Genomic DNA, 27,672 nt, shown 5'->3' on the forward strand with positions numbered 1-27,672 from the left:
CTTATGCTTGAAATGTTGACTCTCCTGCTCCTAGGATGCTGCTTGACTTGCTGTGCTTTTCCAGCACCACACTCTTCGACTCAGTTGTCTCAATGGCTGGTTTTCAAGTAGAGTAATGCCAACAGCGTGAGGTTGCCATGAAGGGCTTTCCTTCTCAATCTTTCCCCTCATTTGAGGTCATAGAGTCAAACAGCACAGGTGTGCTGACCCTCAGGTTAACACCATCAGTCATCTCACTGTGATGGGAAAGCAATCCTCTGGGACTATGGTGACTTTATTTTTGCAAACTCTCTTTGACAACATACATTTCTACCTGTCTTTGTGTCGTCAGAAAATTTAACTTCATCAGAATGTAATGTCCCTTCATCTAAGTCATTGACATGGAGTGTAAATCGTTCATTTCCCAGCAGCACTTTATCAGTTATAGACTGCCAACCTAAATTGCAGTTAAAGTGTCAGCCAACACAGTCATGCATCTGCCATACAGGTGTAGGAAATTCAGCCACTCTAACCACTCAATTGGGAAGCCATACAGCAGTATGCTATTTTCATAAAGTTCATGGCAAAAAGGGACATCTTCTCCAGTAGGTTTAGATTTTTCAGTTTATAGAACATTTGCCTCTCATCTGATTTTGATGTGGCATTTGTGAGTGAAAAACAGAAAGCAATATTAACATCGCCATTATTTTGACATCAAATTTGGAGAAACAAATTACTGAATCTATTGTTTTCTTTGTTTCAAGGTTTCCTCACAGCATCCATACACTGAGTATTTCATTGGTAAACCACATGTATGGACAGTGGATTTCAATAATACAGAGGAACTGGCATCAGCTGTAAGGACAATTTCAGCAACCAAGGTATGGTTATGTTTCAGGACAATAGAAAGAAAGAAAGAAGAAAGACCCCCATTGAGAAAGAACATTGTATGATATGGTTCATGATTTCATACTGGCTTGTGTGGGAAAAGGCATGATGTATTAAGAGCTCAGGGAGAGAAGACCTGTATCTATAGGTAGCCCTAGTAATAATATCGAACAAACTAATGTAACTTGTATCTAATTACTCTCATACTGTAAACCACATCTTGTTAAGACAAGAGTTTCATCCTGTTGAGATTCAACAATAATTGATCGTCTACTGCTGTAAACCAAATAGGCCCTTAGACCGAGTCAAAGGAAAGAGGATTGGTGGCAGCATCAGTCTACCCACATTCACAACCACCAGACATGCTGAAGAGCTTCACAGCCAATTACATGCTTTTCAAGTGTAGTCACTGCTGTGTTGTAGGAAACACAACAATCATTTGTGCACAATAAGCTTCCACAAACAGCAACGTGATGATGACGAGCTAATCTGTTATTCAATGTCAAGTTAAATACAGAAAGGAAGATAAAGAAAAGGATTGATTGATTGATTGTTGTCACATGTACCGAGATACAGTGAAATGTGTTGTTTTGCATGTTATACCAGCAAATCGTACCATACAAAATGCATCAGAGTAGCAGAACAGAATTCAGAATACAGTGTTACAGCCGCAGAGAAGGTGTAGAGACAGAGAGCAATATTAACATTTGAGAGATCCGTTCATAAGTCTGATAACAGCAGGGAAGAAACTGTTCTTGAATATCTTTCTACATGTATTCAGACTTTTATATCTTCTGCCCAATGAAAGAGGGTGGAAAGGAGTATAACTGGGGTTGGAGGGATGTTTGATTATGTTGGCTGCTTTCCCAAGGCAGTGGGAAGTATAGACAGAGTTAATGGATGGAAGGCTGGATTGCGTGATGGACTGGGATGTTTCACGATATAGAGTCATAGAGTCATAGAGTCATAGAGTCGTAGAGATGTACAGCATGGAAACAGACCCTTCGGTCCAACCCATCCATGCTGACCAGATATCCAAACCAATCTAGTCCCACCTGCCAGCACCCGGCCCATATCCCTCCAAAGCCTTCCTATTCATATACCCATCCATATGCCTCTTAAATGTTGCAATTGTACCAGCCTCCACCACATCCTCTGGCAGATCATTCCATACACGTACCACCCTCTGCGTGAAAAAGTTGCCCCTTAGGTCTCTTTTATATCTTTCCGCTCTCACCCTAAACCTTTGCCCTCTAGTTCTGGGCTCCCCAACCCCAGGGAAAAGACTTTGTCGAATTATCCTATCCATGCCCCTCATCATTTTGTAAACCTCGATAAGGTCACCCCTCAGCCTCCGATGCTCCAAGGAAAACAGCCCCAGCCTGTTCAGCCTCTCCCTGTAGCTCAGATCCTCCAACCCTGGCAACATCCTTGTAAATCTTTTCTGAACCCTTTCAAGTTTCACAACATCTTTCCGATAGGAAGGAGACTAGAATTGCATGCAATATTCTAACAGTGGCCTAACCAATGTCCTGTACAGCCACAACACGACCTCCCAACTCTTCTACTCAATAATCTGACCGATAAAGGAAAACACACCAAACACCTTCTTCACTATCCTATCTACCTGTGACTCCACTTTCAAGGAGCTATGAATCTGCACTCCAAGGTCTCTTTGTTCAGCAACACTCCCGAGGACCTTCCCATTAAGTGTATCAGTCCTGTTAAGATTTGATTTCCCAAAATGCAGCACCTCGCATTTATCTGAATTAAACTCCATCTGCCACTTCTCAGCCCATTGGCCCATCTGGTCCAGATCCTGTTGTAATCTGAGGTAACCCTATTCGCTGTCCACTACACCTCCAACTTTGGTGTCATCTGCAAACTTACTAACTGTACCTCTTATGCTCGCATCCAAATCATTTATGTAAATGACAAAAAGTAGAGGACCCAGCACCGATCCTTGTGGTACTCCACTGGTCACAGGCCTCCAGTCTGAAAAACAACCCACCACCACCACCAAAGGTCTTCTACCTTTGAGCCAGTTCTGTATCCAAATGGCTAGTTCCCTTGTGTTCCATGAGATCTAACCTTGCTAATCAGTCTCCCATGGGGAACCTTGTCGAACGCCTTACTGAAGTCCATATAGATCACATCCACTGCTCTGCCCTCAATCTTCTTTGTTACTTCTTCAAAAAACTCAATCAAGTTTGTGTGACATGATTTCCCACGCACAAAGTCATGTTGACTATCCCGAATCAGTCCTTGCCTTTCCAAATACATGTACATCCTGTCCCTCAGGATTCCCTCCAACAACTTGCCCACCACTGAGGTCAGGCTCACCGGTCTATAGTTCCCTGGCTTGTCTTTACCGCCCTTCTTAAACAGCAGCACCATGTTTGCCAACCTCCAGTCTTCTGGCACCTCACCTGTGACTATCAATGATACAAATATCTCAGCAAAAGACCCAGCAATCACTTCTCTAGCTTCCCACAGAGTTCTCGGGTACACCTGATCAGGTCCTGGGTATTTATCCACCTTTAAATGTTTCAAGACATCCAGCACTTCCTCCTCTGTAATCTGGACATTTTGCAAGATGTCACCATCTATTTCCCTACAGTCTATATCTTCCATATCCTTTTCCACAGTAAATACTGATGCAAAATATTCATTTAGTATCTCCTCCGTTTTCTGTGGCTCCACACAAAGGCCGCCTTCCTGATCTTTGAGGGACCCTATTCTCTCCCTAGTTACCCTTTTGTCCTTAATATATTTGTAAAAACACTTTGGATTCTCCTTAATTCTATTTGCCAAAGCTATCTCATGTCCCCGTTTTGCCCTCCTGATTTCCCTCTTAAGTATATTCCTACTTTCTTTATACTCTAAGGATTCACTCGATCTATCCTATCTGTACCTGACATATGCTTTCTTCTTTTTCTTAACCAAACCCTCAACTTCTTTAGTCATCCAGCATTCCCTATATCTACCAGCGTTCCCTTTCACCCTGACAGGAATATACTTTCTCTGGATTCCTGTTATCTCATTCCTGAAGGCTTCCCATTTTCCAGCCTTCCCTTTACCTGCGAACATCTGCCTCCAATCAGCTTTCAAAAGTTCTTGCCTAATACTGTTGGCCTTTCTCCAATTTAGAACTTCAACTTTTAGATCTGGTCTATCCTTTTCCATCACTATTTTAAAACAAATAGAATTATGGTCACTGGCCCCAAAGTGCTCCCCCACTGACACCTCAGTCACCTGCTCTGCCTTATTTCCCGAGAGTAGGTCAAGATTTGCACCTTCTCTAGTTGGTACATCCACATACTGAATCAGAAAATTGTCTTGTACACACTTAATAATTTCGTCTCCATCTAAACCTTTAACACTATGGCAGTCCCAGTCGATGTTTGAAAAGTTAAAATCCCCTACCATAACTACCCTATTATTCTTACAGATAGCTGAGATCTCCTTACAAATTTGTTTCTCAATTTCCCTCTGATTATTGGGGGGGTCTATAATACAATCCCAATAAGGTGATCATCTCTTTCTTATTTCTCAGTTCCACCCAAATAACTTCCTTGGATGTATTTCCGGGAATATCCTCCCTCAGCACAGCTGTAATGCTATCCCTTATCAAAAATGCCACCCCCCCTCCTCGCTTGCTTCCCTTTCTATCCTTCCAGTAACATTTGTATCCTGGAACATTAAGCTGCTAGTCCTGACCACCCCTGAGCCATGTTTCCGTAATTGCTATGATGTGGGCTATGATGCTATGATGTGGGCGGCACAGTGGCACAGTGGTTGTGGGCGGCACAGTGGCACAGTGGTTAGCACTGCTGCCTCACAGCGCCGGAGACCCGGGTTCAATTCCCGCCTCAGGCGACTGACTGTGTGGAGTTTGCACGTTCTCCCTGTGTCTGCGTGGGTTTCCTCCGGGTGCTCCGGTTTCCTCCCACAGTCCAAAAAATGTGCAGGCCAGGTGAATTGGCTATGCTAAATTGCCCGTAGTGTTAGGTAAGGGGTAGATGTAGATGTAGGGGTATGGGTGGGTTACGCTTCGGCGGGGCGGTGTGGACTTGTTGGGCCGAAGGGCCTGTTTCCACACTGTAAGTAATCTAATCTAATCTAATCTCAGTCCCACGTTCCTAACCATGCCCTGAGTTCATCTGCCTTCCCTGTTAGGCCCTTTGCATTGAAATAAATGCAGTTAATTTATTAGTCCTGCCTTGTCCCTGCCTGCCTTGACTGTTTGATCCACTTCTGTTCTCAACTGTACCAGTCTCATATTGATCTCTTACCTCACTATCTCCCTGGGTCCCACCCCTCCCCACCTTACTAGTTTAAATCCTCCCGAGCAGTTCTCGCAAATTCCTCTGCCAGTATATTAGTACCCTTTCAATTTAGATGCAATCCGTCCTTCTTGTACAGGTCACTTCTACCCCAAAAGAGATTCCAATGATCCAAAAATGTGAATCCTTCTCTCATACACCAGCTCCTCAGCCATGCATTCATCTGCTCTATCCTCCTATTCCTGCCCTCACTAGCTCGTAGCACTGGGAGTAATCCAGATATTACTACCCTTGAGGACCTCCCTTTAATATTTCTGCCTAACCCTCTGTAATCTCCCTTCAGAATCTCAACTTTTCCCCTCCCAATGTCATTGGTTCCAATGTGGACGATGACCTCCTGCTGGCCCCTCTCCCCCGTGAGAACATTCTGCACCCTCTCTGAGACATCCTTGATCCTGACACCAGGGAAACAACACACCATTCTGCTTATTCTCTGCTAGCCACAGAAACGTCTGTCTGTACCTCTGACTACAGAATCCCCTAACACAATTGATCTCTTGGAAGCCGACGTACCCCTCGTTGCATTAGAGCCAGTCTCAATACCAGAAACTTGGCTGTTCGTGTTACGTTTCCCTGAGAATCCATCACCCCCTACATTTTCCAAAACATCATACCTGTTTGAAATGGGTATATCCACAAAAGACTCCTGCACTAGCTGCCTACCTCTCTTGCCCTTCCTGGAATTAACCCTCTATATGACTGTATATGAGACTTTCCCCCCTTTCCTATAACTGCCATCCATCACATACTGTTGCTGTTACAAATTCCTCATCACTTCTATCTGTCTCTTCAACTAATCCACTCGATCTGATAAGATTTGCATCCAACAGCATTTATGGCAGATATAATCTGCAGTAACCCTTAAACTGTCTTTAAACTCCCACATCTGACAAGAAGTACATATCACTGCAAAGGCCATTTTTGCTCATTCACAATCTGACACACACAGACCAAGTCCTAAACTATGAAAGCAACCACCCCAACACACACAAACGAAGTTGCATCACGACACTATTCAAAAGGGCCACAACACACTGCAGCACACCAGAACTACAAAAAGAGGAAGAGGAACACCTATACAAAGTATTCGCCAAAAATGGATACCCTCGCAATTTCATCAACAGATGCCTAAGGGAGAGACAACGGAACGAGGACATGCCGCAACCCAAAGGACTAGCCACACTACCATACATCAGGAGCATTTCTGAACTGATAGCCAGACTACTGCGACCACTAGGACTCATAACAGCACACAAACCAACAGCCACGCTCAGACAACAACTCACCAGAACAAAGGACCCGATACCCAACATGAGCAAAACTAATGTAGTGTACAAAATCCCATGCAAGGACTGCAGAAAACACTACATCGGACAAACAGGAAGACAGTTAACGATCCGTATACACGAACACCAACTAGCCACGAAACGACACGACCAGCTATCCTTAGTAGCCACACACACAGACGACAAGCAACATGAATTCGACTGGGACAACACTTCCATTATAGGGCAAGCCAAACAGAGAACAGCCAGGGAATTCCTAGAGGCATGGCACTCATCCACAGACTCTATCAACAAACACATCGACCTGGACCCAATATACTGGCCACTACAGTGGACAGCTCGAATTGACAACCGGAAGCGGCAGAGACAGGCCACTATAAATGCCAGAGGAAACAGCACAGAAGCGCTTCACAGGAGGCTCCCAAGCACTGAGGATGTCACCTAGACAGGGGACGAAATGTTTGCAAGACAAATTCCCAGCTCGGCGAACAGAACCACAACACATGAGAAATATAGTTCAGAAGATAAGCAATACAGTCTTTCTATAAAGGGCTGAAAATAGATCAGTGCAAGGGCTTCCACATGTCATCTGACTGGGTTCACAAGCCGCTGACTGCCCACACCAGTTTCCGATCACTGGCTATTCCCGCACCACTCAGATCTCCAGTCTCTGGCTATCCCTGCTGTACTCGGGTTTCCAGTCTCTTGCTATCCCTGCTGTACTCGGGTCTCCAGTCTCTGGCTATCCCTGCTGTACTCGGGTCTCCAGTCTCTGGCTATTCCTGTTGTACTCGGGTCTCCAGTCTCTGGCTATTCCTGTTGTACTCGGGTCTCCAGTCTCTGGCTATCCCTGTTGTACTCGGGTTTCCAGTCTCTGGCTATCCCTGCTGTACTCGGGTTTCCAGTCTCTGGCTATCCCTGTTGTACTCGGGTCTCCAGTCTCTGGCTATCCCTGTTGTACTCGGGTTTCCAGTCTCTGGCTATCCCTGCTGTACTCGGGTTTCCAGTCTCTGGCTATTCCTGTTGTACTCGGGTTTCCAGTCTCTGGCTATCCCTGTTGTACTCGGGTTTCTAGTCTCTGGCTATCCCTGCTGTACTCGGGTCTCCAGTCTCTGACTATCCCTGCTGTACTCGGGTATCCAGTCTCTGGCTATCCCTGCTGTACTCGGGTCTCCAGTCTCTGGCTATCCCTGCTGTACTCGGGTCTCCAGTCTCTGGCTATCCCTGTTGTACTCGGGTCTCCAGTCTCTGGCTATCCCTGCTGTACTCGGGTTTCCAGTCTCTGGCTATCCCTGCTGTACTCGGGTCTCCAGTCTCTGGCTATCCCTGTTGTACTCGGGTATCCAGTCTCTGGCTATCCCTGTTGTACTCGGGTCTGCAGTCTCTGGCTATCCCTGCTGTACTCGGGTCTCCAGTCTCTGGCTATCCCTGTATTGCTAAGGTCTCCAGCCCACTCTGCTCCAAGCTTCCAGCTCACTCTGCATCAGGACAAAACATCAAAAAGAGCTGTCGTGGGAAAAAAAAGAGAAGAAAATGGAAAATAAATCAAAGGAGCTGAGTAGCTCCCATTGGAGTGTCCTACTGTGCCGCCATCTTGACAAGTGATCTAGTCATTTTACTTTTCCTATAACTCCAAAACACCTGAAGGAAATGCGATTCTGCAATTTTCATGGCTAATTTTCAGTGTCTGCAAAGTTGACTGGAAATCTAGAAACTTAGGACTTAGGAGCAGGAGTAGGCCATTCTGCCCTTTGGGACTGCTCTGCCATTCAGTCAGATCATGGCTGACTGCTTTGTGATCTCAACTCAACTTTTCCTTCTGCCCATCATAGCTCTTGACTGCAGCATCTATCTAAGCTTGCCTTGAATAAATTAATTGACCCAGCCACTATTACATTCTTGGGAAGAGATGTTGATTGAGGGATAAATATTATCCAAGAAGATAAGTCATTTAATGAGATAATGGGTTTCCACATTAACTTTTGACTTTAACAGGTAATTTGAAAACAGGAGGTTTTAATGATAAGCATTGCTTTGAGGTTATGCTTTGCTTTGAAATTGTTGCTGAATGCGTAGGATTGCATATTTTACATTGAGATCAATGATAACTCACGGTAAGTGGCTGTGTGAAAATCCATTTCATTTTGAGGTGTTGAATTAAAAGGTACACTGAGCAGAATTTAATGTGAGCACTTTTGTTTGGTAAGATGCTCATATCTTAAGTCTTACACACATGCTGTCACTGAATTGCAACAGGAGAAATTCCACGGGGAGAAATATACCCGCAGGCAATTATTTTACCGTGCTGATTTATCTCTTTATGGAAAGTAGTAATGGAGAAAAACTCCAGGTATCAGAAGACGAATACTAATTTTTGGAAATGTATTGTCCCTTTTGCTCAAATGTTGCAGTGAAGTAAATATTATCTTTCTTTCTCGATGTTTACCGGTAGTTTTAAGGAAAATATATTATTGTGTTTCATTATATGTGTAGCTTTCATAAATGATTCCTGTTTTAATTATGATTTTACTGAATTAGTTCCTCTCCTTGTAGTTTAAATAAATGTGTCCCGCCTTTGTCACAGCTCCTATGACAGACATTCTCCTTTTCCATGACCTGAATAAAGTTTTCCAAAATATCTTCCTGCTTCGATTTTAATTTGCGCAACATTATTACTTTAATTAGTGGCTTTGCAATGTCCCTGAGTCTGCAACCTTGGTTTAATATTTCTTTCATGGGCATTTTGTTTCCATTTCTGTAGTTGTGCTCCATACTGCCTGCTCATTCTGGCAACATGCTTGATCTGAGCTGTCAGTAATCTTTTTAACTTCTCACTTTTTCAAAATGGATTATGAAACCATTTTAGAGTTTCCCCTGACTGCCCAGGGATTTTAAACATGAATCAGAGAATTCTACACTGTGGAAGCAGGCTATTCGGCCCATCGAGTCCACACCGACCCTCCAAAGAGCATCCCACCCAGATCCATCCCCTAACCTATCCCTGTAACCCTGCATCTTCCATAGCTAATCCACCTAATCTACACATCCCAGGACACTGTGGACAAATTAGCATGGCCAATCCACCTAACCTGCAAATCTTTGGACTGTGGTAGGAAACCAGAGCACCCATGTAGTCATGGGGAGAATGTGCAAACTCTACACAGGCAGTCACCGGAGGCTGGATTCAAAGCTGGGTCCCTGGCGCTGTGAGGTAGTAGTGCTAACAACTGACTCACTGACCTGCTTCACAGAGCCTCTGATATCTGTTCACTCACTCCTGAATCCAAACTCAGGCCTATTCCCATAGACCACCATCATATGATGTAGCCTGTATTTGCTTTGAAATCATTAATTGCCTTTCTCCAGGGAGTTGCTAACTGTCCTGTTGCAGTGCATCTCTTGTCAGGTCTGAATTACCATTCACTGAAATATTCTTTTGTTGAGGATTGCCACAAGAGGGTTGGAGTGTTCTTAAATCTTCAGGTCTTCCCTGCTGCTGACTACCATTTGAGGAGGTGACTTAAAGCTGATTCCTGATTAAGGGCTTTTACCCAAAACACCAATTCTCCTGCTCCTCAGATGCTGCCTGAGCTGCTGTGCTTTTCCAGCACCACACTCTCGACTTTAATCTCCAGCATCTGCAGTCCTCACTTTCGCCAACTTAAAGCTGAATGAAGATTTCACACCACCACTCACCATTGTGGTACAATCAGTCAAATCAAATTCAGATCAGTGCTTACCATATTGTACAGCCATGGAAATATGAAACAAAAACAAAAATTAATGGAGCAACTCAGCAGGACTCGAAATGTTAACTCTGTTTCCTCTCCAGAGTTTCTTCAGCAATTTCAGTTTTTGTTGTTCGTAATCATCATCCTCTTTGAGTGCAGAGAACTACATTCCTTGCTTGGTCTCGTGTGGCTGATATAGTTTATTACATGTCAGTAACTTGTTACGCATTACATTGTTGTAATAGACATTCTTGCAGAGAGTTTGAAAATGACCAAACGTTGGTTCTCTCCTTTGAGATCCCAAATGTTCTGCCTACAAATCCACATGACATCTTTGAGTGTGTGCTATTTATAATACGACTCAATGTCAATGCTTTCAGACCCATATACAACCATGCGCCTCCCTGGAGATAGTTTGGTTATTTCAATATTAGTATGAGAGATCTTGTATGATATTTAACTTGTCTTCCAAATTCAACCCTGGTTGGCTGGGTCTCATGGGCCTTAGCAAAACTGTCAACCTGTGGAAAGCAAGGGCAGTTTCACGAGAAAGTTAGCTTTATAGTACTACCTAAGAGCCAAGAGAAATCAAAGTGTTTCCTCTCAGCCAACGAGGTCAACTTGCTTCCCTTCTCAGTTTTAACCCCTATACCACCCCTGCAAACCTGCACTTGAACATGTTCTGACCCACCCTGGAATTAAGGTCAGTCACCCTAGGGTGCAAAGATTTCCCTTGTGATCAGTTTTGTTCAAGATTGAGATCGAAGACTCACCTCAGGAATAATTAGATTCCTTCCCTAGATCGCCATGACCCCTGCCCCCTCAGCATGAGCAGAATAGCCACCACCCCCAAAGGTCTGACTGCATCCATAGATAAACAAGTACCTGACCACTTCACCTCCCCAAGATCAGAACCCCACTCCAAAGGAATCAGGAGCTTCCTCACCTACTATGCACTATCTCACCCATGCTCAGGCATCACCACCTAGCCACTGGAACAGGGTGTCTTCTCAGAGATAAATGGTATGCTGTGCAGTCAGACTCCACAAGTGCATTGGCCAAAATTTCTCCCGCCCCTGGGCAGCTCAGAATATCTGCCCAGTAAATATTACTCAATCAGCCTGAATTCTGAACTATTAGAATATTTTGAGCCACCTTTCCAGGAGAAATTCTTTGCCTATCACCCATTTTTCAGGGTGTTTTCTCAAGTCTATGCATCTCTTCAATTGTTTCTGCTATGGTCAGAACCATTCAACAAACTTGATTGTTGGTCATTTATTAACTTGTAAGGTAATGGAGATAAACAATATAAGCTGGCTACTCAGAGTGAAATTCACCTTCAATGATTGTACCAAATGGGTGATGGGGAATCAGCAACCAATCCTGGATTATTTTTAGTGTTCACTTCAATAGAAATTAAATTCAGACAGGATGAAAAATAGACTGCCGATTCATTATGACCGGTTTTGCAGTATTGTCAAGTCAACTTCAACGTGTTCACCACTGGAGGTTAAAACTGGAGCACATGAATCACATTTCCCAGGGGTTTGGAATCCACAAAGCTAATGGTTTATCCTGCATTTTAAGTGTCTCCAGCATAAATATAATTTACATTAATGACCTTCATATATGCAACTTGTGCTATCATTCTGTAACTAGGGTCGAAAATCTTGGGCACACTGAATATTTTCAGAGGTTTGCAGAAAGACACTGAGAAAGCAACTTGAGGCAAAGTCACAAGATCAGCACAACATGATTGTTACTGCATTGGCATAGCACTACCTTTTAAAAAAAGTGGATCTGGTGCTCATAAATTATGCTTTTGATTCTGAGTGACCTTTGTATAACAAGCTCATAAAACTAATCCAAAGGCAGCCAGTGGTAATTCAATGCTCATCAACCTTTGAATGAAAACTGTTGTTTCCTCAATTGGAATATGATTCTATCTGACATAAGGGTAAGGCCAAGAAGAACAATTGCTGGGATGCCTTTCAAGAGGTGTTATTCATTGGGAGGCTCTTTGCATAGCAAAAGCTGAGATCAGACCTCAAAAAGATGCTGATGTACAGAGGAAACATAAAGTTTATCTACCTTCCCTCTAAATACTGGTATGGGTTAGCTGTCACTCAATCAATAAAGACAGGAGGGTTTTCAACAAAAGATTATTAGTCAGAGATTAGTCTGTATTTGATACCTCTTAAAACTGCACAATTCCAATATCCCTGTAGTTTCTTCTGAGTTATGTTTGGTTCTCAATCAGAGTTAATGTGCATGTATATGAATGCACAATGTGTAGTAAATACAGTTGGGGAGTTACAGGTGCTTGGAATTTTGATGTCATGGCAGTAACAGATATCTGGCTCAAGGAATGTACAGACTTGATGTTAAATATTCTTAGGTACAAGGTATTCAGAGAAGAAAGAAAAAGAAGGAAAAGAGGAAGGGTAGCAATATTGGTTAAGGAGGGCATTGCAGTGCTGGAGAACGAGGATGTCTCGGAAGGTCCAATCACAGAATCAGTGTGGCTGGAACTAAGGGACTAAAAGGGTATAGTTACGTTGCTAAGTGTAGTCAATAGATCATCAACTAATGGAAACAAGGTGAAAGAACAAATCTGTATGGAAATCACTGAAATATGCCAACATTATAGTGGTACTTATAACGGGAGACTTCAATGATCCAAACATGAGTGAAATATTTGTAACGTATAAGGAGGGAGGGCCAAGTGTTCCTGGACTGTTTATGGGAGAGCTTCCTACAGCAGTGTGCCTCTAGTCCAACAAGAAAGGATGCATGGTTAGACCTGGCTCTTGGAAATAGTTGGGCCAAGTGGATGAAGTGTCATTTAGGGAACATTTAAGAGACAGTGATTATCAGGATGATGATGGAGAATGACACATCACAATCCAAACCGAGAAAAATCAATTGGCAGGGAGCAGACTTTAATGGCCAAGAACAGAGCTGGGCAGGATTGACAGGAATGAGAGGTTGGCAGGAAAAACAGTCACTGAACAACAGGCTACCTTCAAAGAAGCAATGATCCGGATATAGTCAGGGTATAGTCCCACGATTGGGAAAGATTAAACAAATTCAAAGCTCCCTGGATAACAAAAGAGATGTAAATTAAGAAGTAGAAGAAAATGAGTGTTTATGACAAATGTCAGGTAGAACCAAGAGGAATATTGAAGGTTCAGAGGGGAGGTGAAAAAACAATTAAGAGAACCAAGGAGCAATTGTGAGAAAAGATTGGCAGCCAACATGTCCCAAATCTATGTCCAAATCAATCGTAAAAGAGTGATAATAGGAGGTACAGGTTAGAGTAGGGACCAAAAAGGGGAATTACACCTGGAGGTGGGAGCATGGTTGAGATCTTAGTTGAATAGTTGGCCAAAGTCTTTACCAAAGAGATAGATGTCACCCAGGCTATGATGACAGAGGGATGGGAACTCAGTCATTAGAAGGATTCAAAATTGATAAGGCAGAATTGTTGGATAGACTGTTGGTACTTAAATTTGACAAAGCACCAGGACTGGATTTTGAAGGAAGTGAAAGGAGAAAATGGAGAGTGCGCAGGCCACAATCTTGCACTCTTGCCTAGATTCAGAGGAGATGCCAAAAGACGAGAAACTTTAAACCATGTCAGCCTTGTTCAAGAAGATTGTAAGGATAAGCCCAGCAATTGCAGGCCAGTCAGTTTAATTTCAATGGTGAGTAAGTTTCAAAAGACAATTATTTGGGATAGAATTAGTTTTTTGAAAAAGATGGGTCGATTAAGAAGAATCAGCATGGATTTCTAAAGGGAAATCATGTTTAACAAGCTTTCTGGAATTTTTTGGAGAGCCAACAGAAAGACTCAATGAAAGTAACACTGTTGATGCAGTGGACGTGGATTTCCAGAAGGTGTTTATTACTGTGACAAACAACAGAATTGTGAGGAAAGCTAAAGGCCTTTAGCAACATGAATATAAAATTGGCTGAATGATATGAAACAGAGAGCATTAATTAATTGATATTTTTCAGACTTGAGGAAAGTTTGTATTGGAGTTCAGTATTGGGCCCCTTGTTTTTTTTTCCCTGTTTATATATTAATGATCTGTCTCTTAGTGTGCAGGAGACAATTTCAAAGTTTGCAAATCATACAAAACTTGGAAATATTTTAAACTATGAAGAAGAAAGTGTAGAATTCCAGAAGGACACACACAAGTTGGTGGAGTAGGCAAATAGATGGGAGGTAAGTTTCAATGCAGAGAATTGTGAGCTGATACATTTTGGTGGAAAAGGCCATTGAAAGATAATGCAAGATGGGGACATAATTTTAAGGGGGTGAAGGAGCAGCTGAATCTGGTTGTAAATGTGCACGTATCAGGTGGAGAGAATAATTAATAGAGCATACAGTATTGTCAGCTTAATTAATAGGAGCAGAGAGTACAAGAGCAAGAAAATAATGTTGAACTTGTATAAGATGCTTGGTAGACTTCAGCTAAAAGGAAGGATGTGAACACATTAGAGACAATGCAGAATTAGTTTAAAGAATAGTTCCAGGGATAAAGAATTTCAATTATGAGGATAGATTGAAGAAATTGGGGCCATTCTTCATGGAGGGAAGTAGGCTAAGAGATGGTTTGATAGAGGTTTCAAAATCACGCAATGAATAGAGTAGATAAAGAACCTGTTCAATTCATAAAAGGAACAGGAACAAGAGTCCATAGATTTAAAGTGATCTACAGAGACAAGGGTGAAGTGATTAAAGATTTTAGCACTCAGCAAGTAGTTGGGTTATGGAATGCATAGCCTGGAAGCGTGATGAAGGCAGGTTTAATTGAAGTGTTCAAGGGGGCATTGGATAATTATTTGGATGAAAAGTATTGTGCATGGGTATGGGGGAAAAGCAAGATATTGGTACTCGGTAACATTGCTTGTTTAATGAGCCAGTGCAGGCACAATGGATTGAATGGACTCCTTCTATGCTGTTTCTCAGAAAACAAATGTACATGCATATGGCTGTGTTGTGCACCATCTGCTGACACTTGTACATTGTACATTGAACATTGTATAGCTTGATAGTGTACAATTATGTCTCCACATCGCTGTGAAAAGTTGCATAGTGTTATCATAAGTTATTAAAACCAACAGATTGCTATACCTTTGAGGAGACAATTATCAAACTTGTCTTTGTCCTGGACTAAATGGAGGATCAATAATTACTCTTCAGAAATAGGAGCATTTCCAAGGAACTGAATTCACAAGTATACTGATTTGGCAGTGACCACAGACAATTTGAACATTCATGTGTTGATGTGCACCATGGGATGTTGCACGACGAGAGGGCAGTTGTCCTCAATAGGAAATGCAAAATCTACTGAAAAACCCTTCCAGTATCTCCTGCCACTTCATGTTAGTGCAGATTTTAAGGTGTTGAACAGCATGTTGAAATAGGACATCTGTGTTTTGGGTAAAAGCACCAATGAACGTCAAACTGATTAATCTCAGGCATCAACACAGAGAATGCTGCAGAAACTCAGCAGGTCCAGCAGCTCTTGTAGAGACAGAGTTAACATTTGAGTCCAGTATGACTCTTCTTCAGAACAGTTGTGAAGTTTGCTGTTGTTCCAGTGCAGACTGATTCAATGAAATGACATAGATCCATCTGCTGCTTCCTTGATGAGAAATGGAGTATTGGGTCCAATTCTGGGCACTGAACTTTATGAGGATGTAAAGACCATGCAAAGAATGCAGAAATGATTTATGAAATGCATCCAGGGACATGCCACTTCAGTTACATTTGGATTGGCAAAGCTGGGCTGTTTTCCTCAGACAGAAGAATGCTGACAGAGGACTTGATGAAGATGTTCAAAGTCATGAGAAGTGTAGACTGAATGGATATGCAGAAACTATTCCGATAGGCACAAGGGGTTCTGAAGCAGAAGGCACAGTGGTAAGGTGACTGGAAAAAGTACTAGAAGTGACTTGAGGCAAATGTTTTTAAATTGCAATTGTTTAGGATCTGGAATGCACTGTCTGAGAGAATGACAGAAACAAATTTATTTGTGGGTTTCAAAGAGAATTAAATAAATATCTGAGGGAAAAAAAAATGACACGGCTACAGAAAAACTGGGCCGAGCTGAGTTGTTCTTACAAAGAGCCAGCATGGACATAACAGGTCAAATGGTCACCCACGGTGCAACAACCTTCCTATAATACTATTCCCTGATTCTCTGGGAGACAGATTTTCATGTTGTACTGCCTGAGTACCTTGACTTTCCTGAGCACTGAAGGTAGAGAAAATCAGTTAATTGAATCACGGTCCAGTAGCAGAGCCCATGTCCATTGAAGTGAATCAATAGAAAATCATACAGTCTCCACCATGGCTGTGTGATCATCCCACTGCTGATTTTTCTGTTATAATGCCCAACTTTGTTCCATTGCAACAATGGAATCCATCCCATAGTATCCTTGTGCATTTCTCATTTGTGAAGGTGACACTTCTGTCATTCCAGGTAGGTAGATTGCCTGAACAGTGAGTTCTGTTTATGATATTCTCTCCCACCTTTCAGCCAGCTCTGCTATTTACATTTTCCTCTTCTTTTCCTCTGGATTGCAACATGTTCATGTGTCCATGTGTAAAATAGAAAATATAGGGTGCTGAGATTGAAAAACAGGGGGGTGATAGTACTATAATCATCACAGAAGAGCACATTCTGTTCTGGACTCTCCCAGAGTATCTCCTGTTTGCCAGTCTCCCATTTCCTCTCTGTCTTTGCATTATGATATAACATGAAACAATCAGTGTGAATGCTGTGGAAAGCTGATACTGGTGGGCAGGTGGGAGGGGATCTTTATGCATGAGTGAAGTTTTTTTTCATTTTTCTTGACGAGAAATTAGAGTCTCATATGAAATGTGTCGCCTTATATGAAAATAAATAGGCTAAGATTTATGAATGCATCCATATGGTTCTGGTACATTTTAATCTTTCTATATACTGCCCCTTGCCGTGCTCTATGCTAGACTTCTAGCCATTTTCTCCAATACATAAGTAATAGTGTGTTATGAATATTTGAATATAAGCATAAGGAAACTTGGATTATAATATTTAATTGTTCCATAACAAAACATTATCTGAAATGTTTATTTATGTAATTTCCAATTTGATCCCCAGAAAAGTATTTGGATCATGTCTATAATGCACGAAGATGCCCATCACACCACACTATAACACGTTAATGCACATTTACTTCATCCATTAGTTCTGGGGCAAAGATGCATTTCATCTCTGTGAGCCATTAAGAAAAATATATGAAAGCCTTGGGACACTTCACTCTTAAATAATGGTTGAATAGTTATGTATTCAAGTGAGGAAATAAAGTTGCTTCTTTGCTTGAAAAATATTCTACAATAAGGAAAGTATGAACATGACTTAGATCGAATGATTTCTTAATTAGCAGTCTCCAGGAGACTGCAAGAAATTCAAGCATTGTTAGACAGGTTTTCAGCAGCAAGCAGCAATATCTCAGTGCCAGATCAGCATTTCACCAGTGCGATATAATAGTCCAAGCATTCCTTGCATTCTGTTAATTATAGTAAAGACTGATATTTAAAAGATTTGTAACATATCCCTACATTTCAACTCACCAATAAATATTCAGATGGCTGTAATAAAGTTGTATAATGGCAGCTAAAAGTCAAGAATACAAAGCAAGCACATTTAATTTAAGGAAATCTAATTCATTCTGGTTTGGCACTGCAGCCATTATGTATCTGTCTGATGGTGTTAGGCAGAAATGATGTGATGGAGCTCGTTGCCTAGAGTACTGAAGTGAAAAGAGTTCATTATATTTCACTCAAATATACAGGACCATAATTGAGAACTCTCTATTTCAGGATATGCTTCAATTATTGAAAAATGTCTAATGCTGACAGAGGAAAAAATTCTATTTATTTATGCTGAGCAAATTTATTCACATATTGCAGTGAAATATTTGTAAATGTAGTGCAAGGTTTGAATTGGAAAATTAATTACAAACCTTAGTATTATTAAATTTGGTCATTGTAAATATATTATTTATCTGATTGTTTTCACCTGTAATATATCATTTTATGCTGATTAGGTTGAACCTTATCTTCCATATGAATTTACTTGTGAAGGGATGCTGGAGCGTGTCCATGCTTACATCCAATATCAGGTGTGTCAATCAAGTTTTTTCTTTCTTCTCACAGGTCACTCTTCCCATGCTGTACTTTGTCAGGTGTCAGTTTTCTTATATCATTGCCAGTGGTTTTGTTTTCATATCAAAAGCAGCCCAATCTTTGATATAAAGGCATTATCCACATGAGTAGAACACTTATCATCCACAAAATCTTGAGTAAAAAAATGAGAAAGGAAGCATATTTTTCCAAGCATCTTCTTTGTTAATGTCCCAAATATTACTCAGAAATTGCTTGTATTATGCTAAAGTAAAATAATCTCATCTGTGAAATTGTGATTTTCTATTTGATTGGAATCTTTAAAAAGGAAGGACACATAAATGCATTCATATTAATCTCATCATTATTTGTTTGTTTTTTTTGTTGACATTCATTAAACCCCTCCCAAATTCCCTTCCTGAAGAGCATGCAAACTCTACTGCTTTTCACAATGGACCAAAATGGAAATGTTTCCAAGCCTTTGACAATGCTGTTCCTAAAATGGCTGCTTGGTATGCAAGCATGTGATCTGGGCTTTGAAGTCAACTACTGCTTCTTTAGTGTTGAGCTCCCATGGATACAACAATGATATTTCCTTTTAGTAACAACACTAGTTTTACAAAACCATCAAATAGAATTTGGTGAGCATATTGTTTTCCATAAAATGAGATGAATGTTGAATGAAGAGTTAAGGGATTCCTGTTTACGTTTTGCTAGTCTTTCATGTGGTCCAAGGATGTTAAAGAAATAAGACTTTGTGATATTCTTCAAAATTAAACTGGTCAATACCAGAAAAATGGCATGTTAGAAGCTTATCTTTTAACCTTTTCACAAGTTTAGGTTAGGAAAATGGAGTTTGCACAAAATGAATTTTTGTGTGCTAAGGAATTGTTCCAAACAAGTTTTTACTGTTTTCTTTTTACTTACCGAGGAGTAAAGTGTCTTCGGTGATGCCCATGACCTATGTCTGTATTTGAATTTCACACAAATGCCTGTGCTGTGCAATAAAAAAAATGTCAGAAGCATCAGAAAGTGTTAGAATGCCTCGAGCTAACAATCTGGCAGATTGCAATTCCACAGATGATAGGTTTTTCCTTGGAATACAGCACCACCTTGCTTTGGATTTGAACAATAACATTGAAAAACATGAGATGTCTGTCTAGTGTAAGCAGATTTGTAACGTGCAACTTTCTGAAGTCATTAGTGGATTAAAAGTTTGAATTTATTATTAGAAGCACTATCCAAGTTAATCTGAATTTGCAATAAATTTTACAGGTGCTGAAATGTATGTCACAACATATGACAGGTCATGGACTTCATACTCCACATGTATTACCAATTCCAGTGGAAATTCAATAAATTCAATTTTAAAAGTATTGCAGGAAGAAAATGATGCACAAAGTAATTTGTGAAAATGTACCTACTCCCTAAAATCAACAAGAATGTTAACATGATAAACAACAATCACAAAGACAAAAACATTTTACATTCAGGTAGCACCTTTAACCAAGTAAAGCATCCCAACATGCTTCACTGAAGTGTTTTTGAACAAAATTTAACAATAGGTCTCACGTGGATATATTATGACAAATGTTAGAAAGCTTGATGTACTTTAAAGCTGTAGGGATGAAATAGACATCCAGTATTCGCACAATTATGTTACAGGTCAGAACTAAAGGCATTAGGATCATGATCTCGAACAGTTGTAGTACTGAGTGAGGTTACAGAAGTAGGAAGATGGGGAAGCCATGATGGAATTTAAAAACAGCTATCTGAATTTCTTTTTAAAAATACAGCTCGGTCTAGAAAATAATGTAGGTCAGTGAGCACAGAAATCAAGTGAGAAAGAAAACAAGAGTGCATTTAATATCTCTCATTGTTCTGGATAATGGCCTGGTGCAATCATCATCAGACATTCCTATGTTTATAAGACATGGGAGCAGAAGTAGGCCATTCGTCCCAGTCAGTCTCCACTGCTATTTACTGAGATCATAGCTGATCTCATAATCCTCAATTCTAATTTCCTGCCTTTTCCCAACAACCCTTGATTCCCTTACTGATTAAAATTCTATCTCAGCCTTAAATACACTTAATTACCCAGCCTTTACAACTCTCTGCAGTCAAGAATTCCACAGATTCCCTAAGAAAAAAATCCTCCTCATCTCTGTCCTAACTGTGCAGCTCCTTACTCTGAGATTATAACCCCTCATCCTAGACTCTTCCCCCAGGGGGAAACAACTTCTCTGTGTCCATGCTGTCAATCCTGGCAGGATTATTAGAAAGATTATTCTCCCTCCCAAAGTGTACTCTTAACAGTTTATTGAATGACTGCGCCTGTAGATGCTCCCCACTCTAATTCTGCACGCTTCAACTCACTAGACCACTAACCATTCTGGTTAATATTTGCTCCAATCCATCAGTTGCCCAAATCAGCTCACTCTTGGAATTTGATTGCCGTGCCTACTTTATGGTCTGCAATAGGATTAAATAAGCAAATCAAGTGAAGGTAGTATGATTCCATATGGTACACAGTTTCTTCCCACTTCCCTCACAAAATGTGGTGTTCAGGTTCTTTCCTCACCAAAGTGAAGTTTTAAAATTGTATTTGCTAGTTACCTTTTAACACCCAATTTAGTTTCCAACTGAAAGATATCTAATTATGACAGCATATGTACCAATGCCATTTCTTTTCATCTTTTTTGTAACAGGATCTGTGTGACACAGTATTTCTATCATGGCCTCAGAATCTGGCACAGCGTTTCTCACCCTCACCTAATGCCACAAATCGAATCACGTTTCCTCAAAATGTCACTGGACATATCAGGTCTCCAAATGCCACCAAAGTGCTCACCTGGCCTCCTGTAAGCTCAATGCAATTCCAAGTATCAGCAACAGCACAATCTTGTACGAATGCCTGTCAAGAGCATGGACTCACCTGTGAACCAACATTTTTCCAGTTTATCAACAATAAGGCCATCTTTGACAAGTAAGATTTTCTTCGCTTATCCATCAATAAAATCTGAAATGTTGGATATTTCTAGTAAATTATATTATGTTGCAATGAAAATTCAACATCAACCCTTTGACAGCTCCACCAGAATTACTATTTTCAGAGAAAATAAAAGTGAATCAAAAATGCAGAAAAGATAATTTCTCTATATTCACCTATTTATGTTTTATCACTTGTGATAGTAAGACATGACATGAAGGTGCCGGTGTTGGACTGGGTGAACAAAGTTAAAAATCACACAACACCGGTTATAGTCCAGCAGGTTTATTTTGAAAGCACTACCTAGTGGGAGCTTCCAAATAAACCTGTTGGACTATAACCTGGTGTTGTGTGATAGTAAGACAGTCAGCTTGATTTGTAGATTGGGCTCAGTTGTAGCTAAGTAAAAACAATGACTGTGGATGCTGGAAACCAGATTCTGGAGGAGAGTGGTGCTGGAAAAGCACAGCAATTCAGGCAGCATCCAAGGAGCAGGAAAATCGACATTTCGGGCAAAAGCCCTTCATCAGGAATACAGGCAGAGTGCCTGAAGGGTGGAGAGATAAATGAGAGGAGGGTGAAGTTGGGGAGAAAGTAGCATAGAGTACAATAGGTGAATGGGGGTGGGGATGAAGGTGATAGGTCAGAGAGGAGGGTGGAGTGGATAGGTGGAAAAGAAGATAGGCCGGTAGAACAGGTCATGGGGACATTGCTGAGCTGGAAGTTTGGAACTGGGGTGAGGTGGGGGAAGGGGAAATGAGGAAACTGCTAAAGTCCACATTGATGCCCTGGGGTTGAAGTGTTCCGAGGTGGAAGATGAGGCGTTCTTCCTCCAGGCATCGTGTGGTGAGGGAGCGGCTCCTCATTTGTAGCTAAGTAAACTTTTCATGTGCTACACTTGCTCTGATGCCCCAAGAAAGGGAGCAAAGAAGTGCACTAGGTTTCCCCCGTCTACTCATCTTTCAACTGTTTTGCTGTCTGCATTGTCCAATTCTCATATTGTGAATGACTGCTTAAGTAAAGTATGAAAGAGTTGCTGTTTCCCAGAGAACTGTACTCCAGGAAGAGTCTGCACCTTCGACAGAAGTGGGGAGAAATTGACTTTGCAATAAAAAAAACCTACATGAGCAGTGTATGTTGTCAGAGTGTATTTGAAAACTTTTGAGGCTGTTCAGTCCTTGGAGTGCTAAAACCTTGAATGGCCATATAATTAAGTATGCTAAGAAAAATAACTTGCATTAATATAGGTTTTTCACAACTGCTGAATATCTCAAAGAACTTTACAAGCAATATTTTGCAAGCAAGTCACTGTTGTAATGTAGGAAATTCCAGCAGCCAATTTTGTGCTTAGCAAGTTCCTACATCCAAATTTGATCATGACCAAGTAATTTGATAGGGCAATAAATATTGACCAGGGTAGCATGGATAATCCCCTGCTCTTTTTTAAAATAGTGTTATGGAATCCTTCTTATTGACCTAACCACTTATGGGGGTTGTAGGTGAATTTGCCCCAAAACACCTGGTAAAAATCATTGGAGTGACCAATCAGCGAACGCTCGTCCCTGTAAGTAAAAATGAGAGATTAAGTGAGGAGTTACTCATTGAGGCATAGAGTCATACAACACGGAAACAGACCCTTTGGCCCAAACAGTCCATTCTGAACATAATCCTAAACTAAAGTAGCCCCACCTGCATACTCCTGGTCCATATCCCTCCAAATCTTTCCTATTCGTGTATCCATCCAAATGTCTTTTTAAAATTGTAATTGTACCCAGATCCACCACTTCCTCAGGAAGTTTACTCCAAATGCAAAACACCCTCTGTGTAAAACATTTGCCTCTTTTGTCTTTTTAAAAATCTCTCCTTTCACCTTAAACCTTCAAGCATAGGCTGCTTCTTTCCCATGGTACCTTCTGCTCAATTCACTGGTGAGTGAATGCAGTAAAGACACAATCTGCAATTGGAAAAGAAGCAAGTTTTTAAGTAAAGTGATGGCAGGGAGAGAGTCATCATGGGAATGTTCTCCCATATATTGGGAATTAGAAATTTTGCAAGGAGAAATGGGGCTGTGGCTTTTGCTGAAAGCCAAGACTTTTGTTGAGTAGAGGAGGGGTGGTTCCTTTGGTCAGAAGATTTGCCTGCTGAGGAGGTAGAAGTAGCTCCAAGAGAGGATGGGGATATTGAAGAGTGAGCTCCAATAGGTTTGGATGAGAAGGAGACTGTAAGAGGGATGAAGAAGGAGCAAGGCTGGGTATATCAGGAATCAGCTGCAAGAAGACTCAGGTACAAAGGAGACTGCAAGAGGAATAAGGTAGGGATAAGGTGAATTGGGAAGATAGGAAGGCTGCAAAGTGGTGAGAGAGAGAAGGGACTGCAAAAGTGAGAAGCAGGAGGTTGTAATAGCCGACAAAGAGGGAAGTATGAAGGGGTAGGGAGGGGTGAAGAGACATGCTGTATGGGAGAGAGGGAGGCTACTAGGGGTGGGCAGGGTGGCTGCAAAAGGAGACAAGCCTGCCAACAAAGGAATTTTCTGATAACTATGAGCCAGGAAAGCTTGAACTCACAGAGGTAGTGAATTTGTTGCAAGTGTAACTGGAGCCTCGATCATGAGGCTGCAGATGTTCAGGAGCTATTTTTTGAGGGAAAATGTATTAAGTGCTATTGTAACAAATGCCATGTTTCAATTATTAAACTTAAGTCTGCAGCACAGTAAAAACTGTAACCACTGCCTCATTCAAATGTCCCAGTTTTGTGCATATGCAATTAAAATGTGGTAGTTGTGACCTCATCAGTCAAAAGAAGATGTATTTAGGACAGCAACTATCTCTGTGCAGAGGTGTGTGTCAGTTATTTTGCAAAAACTTTGATAACTTTTTACCTGTTCCATTGTGCCAATTTAAATAGAGTTATCTAGGAAACTAATGTTTTTTTCTGATTGTTGTGGCTCAAAGTTTAATGGAAGGTTGATCATTTGCGAGGTCCTTGATGAATTCTTCTAATTCTGCTTCAGTGTGAGTCCACATAGAGTCATACAGCATGGAAAAAGACCTTTGGTCCAACCAGCCAACACCAACTATGTTCCTAAACTAAACTAATCCCACCTGCCTGTACTTGGGCCATGTCCCTCAAACCTTTCCTATTCATGAACTTATCCAGTAGTCTTTTAAACATTGCAACTGTACTACCACTTTCTCTGCCAGTTCAGTCTACACGCAAACCAGTCTCTGTGTAAAAGAGTTGGCCTTTGTGTCCTTTTTAAAATCTTTCTCCTCTCACCTTAAAAATATGGTCCCTAGTTTTGAACTTCCCCACTTTAGGGAAAAGACCCTTGTCATTCACTTGGTCTATGCCGCTCATGAATTTATAAACCTCAGTAAGGTCACCCCATCTCATTACAAATATAGAAGATATTGATAGCATGTGACAGCATCACCTAATAAATGGAATGCCCAACAATCAAAATATAGCCCTCAAGAAAATCTCAAGAGCCTTTGAAAAAAATTTATATTCTTCCCTCATAGCTAAACTGGCAGATTAGGTCTGAGTCTATCATTTCATCTGGAAGATACCACTTTTGACGGTTCAGCATTCCTTGCACTTGGACATGAAACCAGGACCTCATGGCTCAGAGATAAGAAAATTATCAACTGAGTCACAGCTGGCATCAAAATAAAACAAAGAACTACACATGCTGGAGATGTGAAACATGAACAGATCGTGCTAGAGAAACTCAGCAGGTTTGGGAGTATCTGTAGATAGAGAGAAACACAGTTAGCATTTCAAGTCCAGTGACCCTTTGTCACAAAGACTGAAATATTAAATAAACAAAAAATTGGATACATTGTCTGGGACAAATTAGCTAAGACAAATGAGAAGTGACCTAGAGACTAGGGGCTGAGTACTAGAACTGTGCTGGATTGATAGCATGATTAACAGATACTTGGCATGCTTACCAACACTGGAAATATGGCTAGCATGAAATCCAGAAGTAAAGTCTTGCCAGAGAGTCTGAAAATCTGTACAATATAGATTGGATCTTCACCAGATTTGGAAATAAGAGTGCATTAAGATTGCAGATATTTATATGTGTAAAGAATTAAATATGCATCGGTTAGCAGATTTCAGTATGTTAATAACTATATTAATCATCTGTAATTTGCTCGTCCCAACACAAGTCAATGTTGCATGATACAAATCATTTTCTGAGGTTAGTTTTGGAGAGTACTATGCTAATGATATTTTGTTCAAATTACTTTTATCGGCATTGTTTATCTCCTTCAGATGTTTCTCATTGATTATGAGGTGAGAAGTGGATTTTTTCCATTTCCTGCATTAATACAAATGTTAGTTTAAAAATGTTTTTCTTCTTCCAGAAGAACATTGTGTAATGAATTATAACGAATATTAAAACCCTTGAATTTAAAGATTTTGTTTTTATTTCCAATTCAATAGGTTCAATTTTGTCTGTGACAGCATTGAGTCTGAGGCTAACCATCTCTATCCTGCCTTTGAGGAAATCGCTCAGGACTGTTACCTTCAGAAGCAGATCCTGCTGTTCAGCTGTGCAGGCCATCACCCGAAATATAGACGACTCTGTCCCTGCAGAGACTTTCGCAAGGGACAAGTGGCACTTTGTAAAGGTTGTTTGTGAACTTTTGAGCTTTTTAAGCATGAAGACTGGTTAAAAAAAAGAAACCTGACTATCCTAATGATGTAATGACCCATCAGCGCTTCCATCCAATCCAAAAACCACATGATGGACACATTTCTCCAAGAGAAATAGCGAAGAAACTGAGGAAAATCTCCAAGAGTATTCCCACACAGGTTACCTTGATAAAAGAAAAGGAAAACTACACTTGAACAGGCAATATCTAACCTGTGATCTAGTTTAAGTTTCTTCAAGTGTTTGCTTTTGTTGCATGCAAATAAAAAGTCCATGTGAACTTGTTTTTAACTTATACACCTCCATGTTTAAACAATGTTTCAGACCAATCCTGTGGTTATCAATGATTCAGAATAAATATTTGTGTCAAGAATCAAGAGTTCCTTATTATTAAATATAGTTATAGATGCTTTTATTTAAGCTAGAAACCTGTAAATTAGGGGATTTTCTCCATTCCAAGTTTTGTTCTATTTGTTACATGCACAATGGTACCAAACATAATGAGACCATTGGTAACTTTTTTTTTGATTCAGTGTAGAAGTGCAACTCAAGTATTCAGTTAATCTAAATTTGCTTTTTATTCTGCATGCATCTTTATTCTGGACAAATGAATTGATGCAGCAAACAAATCTTACAAACTCTAATATTTATAAAGTTCAAAATGATTTGTTACTCAATTGCTGTAATTTTACATCATAAAGCCCTGGAGGAGTAAAAATGCCAGTTTCTGAATAAATCTGAATGACAACACAATCAATCACTTATTCTAATAACACAGCGTGAAAAAAATGTTTGATAGAAGACATCAAAATTGATTCCTCAAATGAGTTAGCCACAACATTGGTGCTGTGGTTTCACTGAGAACTCTTCTAAACATGTTCATAAATATGAAATAAAAATGGTGAAAGCTTATTGAAGGGTATCTATTAATGTCTGATCTATTTGAACTGAGTACATGCTCTTGCAACGTCTGCGTCATTTATATTTATGGCCTCTGAAAAGGATATCTTTGTATCAAATAGTGAAGTAACTTGTAATATTGGAGCACTGAGATGAAAATTTCAATGATATTAAAATTATGCTGTTGGAAAATAACTATGAATGGTCATCTGAAGTTCCTAAGTCTGTTAATTTAATAGCAGTGGCAACCCATTTGCTGCCACTAAAATAGCAGACAGAGGTATTTCAGACAAATGCATGAAGCACTCATGTCTGTTATTCCCAATACAGTTTCAAGGCCTGTAATTTCAATACTTTTTCTCATGGGGAAGCTCAATGAATGAGAAACTGCCATTTAGCTTCGCTAGGAAATAGGAATTACAATATTTAATGTTGCTAATGTTTCTAATCTAATTAGCAGAGTGTAAAGTTAGTTTTATGGCAGCACATTATTTAAATAGGACACAAGGTGAGCAAATGTTTGATTTTAAAACTGGCATTTTTCTATTATTATACACTGCATTCAACATCGCTTTTCATTTTAAATTACTGAACAGCAAATGAGCTGTTATAACCTTATAAATCACAATGCAGCACTCCTGAAATATTGCTCCCACTCCAAAGAAGTGGGATAAAATCCAACTCAAAGAATACATGCACAGCACAGCC

General features: G+C 40.5%; 1 protein-coding gene across 3 annotated transcripts in view; it reads left to right on the forward strand.

Annotated features, from left to right (window-relative positions):
• Nucleotides 1-27,108, forward strand: part of LOC140463959 (alpha-1,6-mannosylglycoprotein 6-beta-N-acetylglucosaminyltransferase B-like) — an 864,396-nt gene extending 837,288 nt beyond the window's left edge. For all 3 annotated transcript variants that reach the window (XM_072558468.1, XM_072558467.1, XM_072558466.1), the window contains 4 exons: nucleotides 744-860; nucleotides 18,337-18,411; nucleotides 21,121-21,398; nucleotides 25,854-27,108. In XM_072558468.1, coding sequence (XP_072414569.1) covers nucleotides 744-860; nucleotides 18,337-18,411; nucleotides 21,121-21,398; nucleotides 25,854-26,052 — 669 coding nt within the window. In that variant the 3' untranslated portion in view covers nucleotides 26,053-27,108. The remainder of the gene's footprint in view (nucleotides 1-743; nucleotides 861-18,336; nucleotides 18,412-21,120; nucleotides 21,399-25,853) is intronic.
• The last annotated feature ends 564 nt before the right edge of the window (nucleotides 27,109-27,672 follow it).

The sequence above is a fragment of the Chiloscyllium punctatum genome, chromosome 39 (assembly GCF_047496795.1).
Source record: "Chiloscyllium punctatum isolate Juve2018m chromosome 39, sChiPun1.3, whole genome shotgun sequence".
In the NCBI taxonomy this organism is placed as follows: domain Eukaryota; kingdom Metazoa; phylum Chordata; class Chondrichthyes; order Orectolobiformes; family Hemiscylliidae; genus Chiloscyllium; species Chiloscyllium punctatum.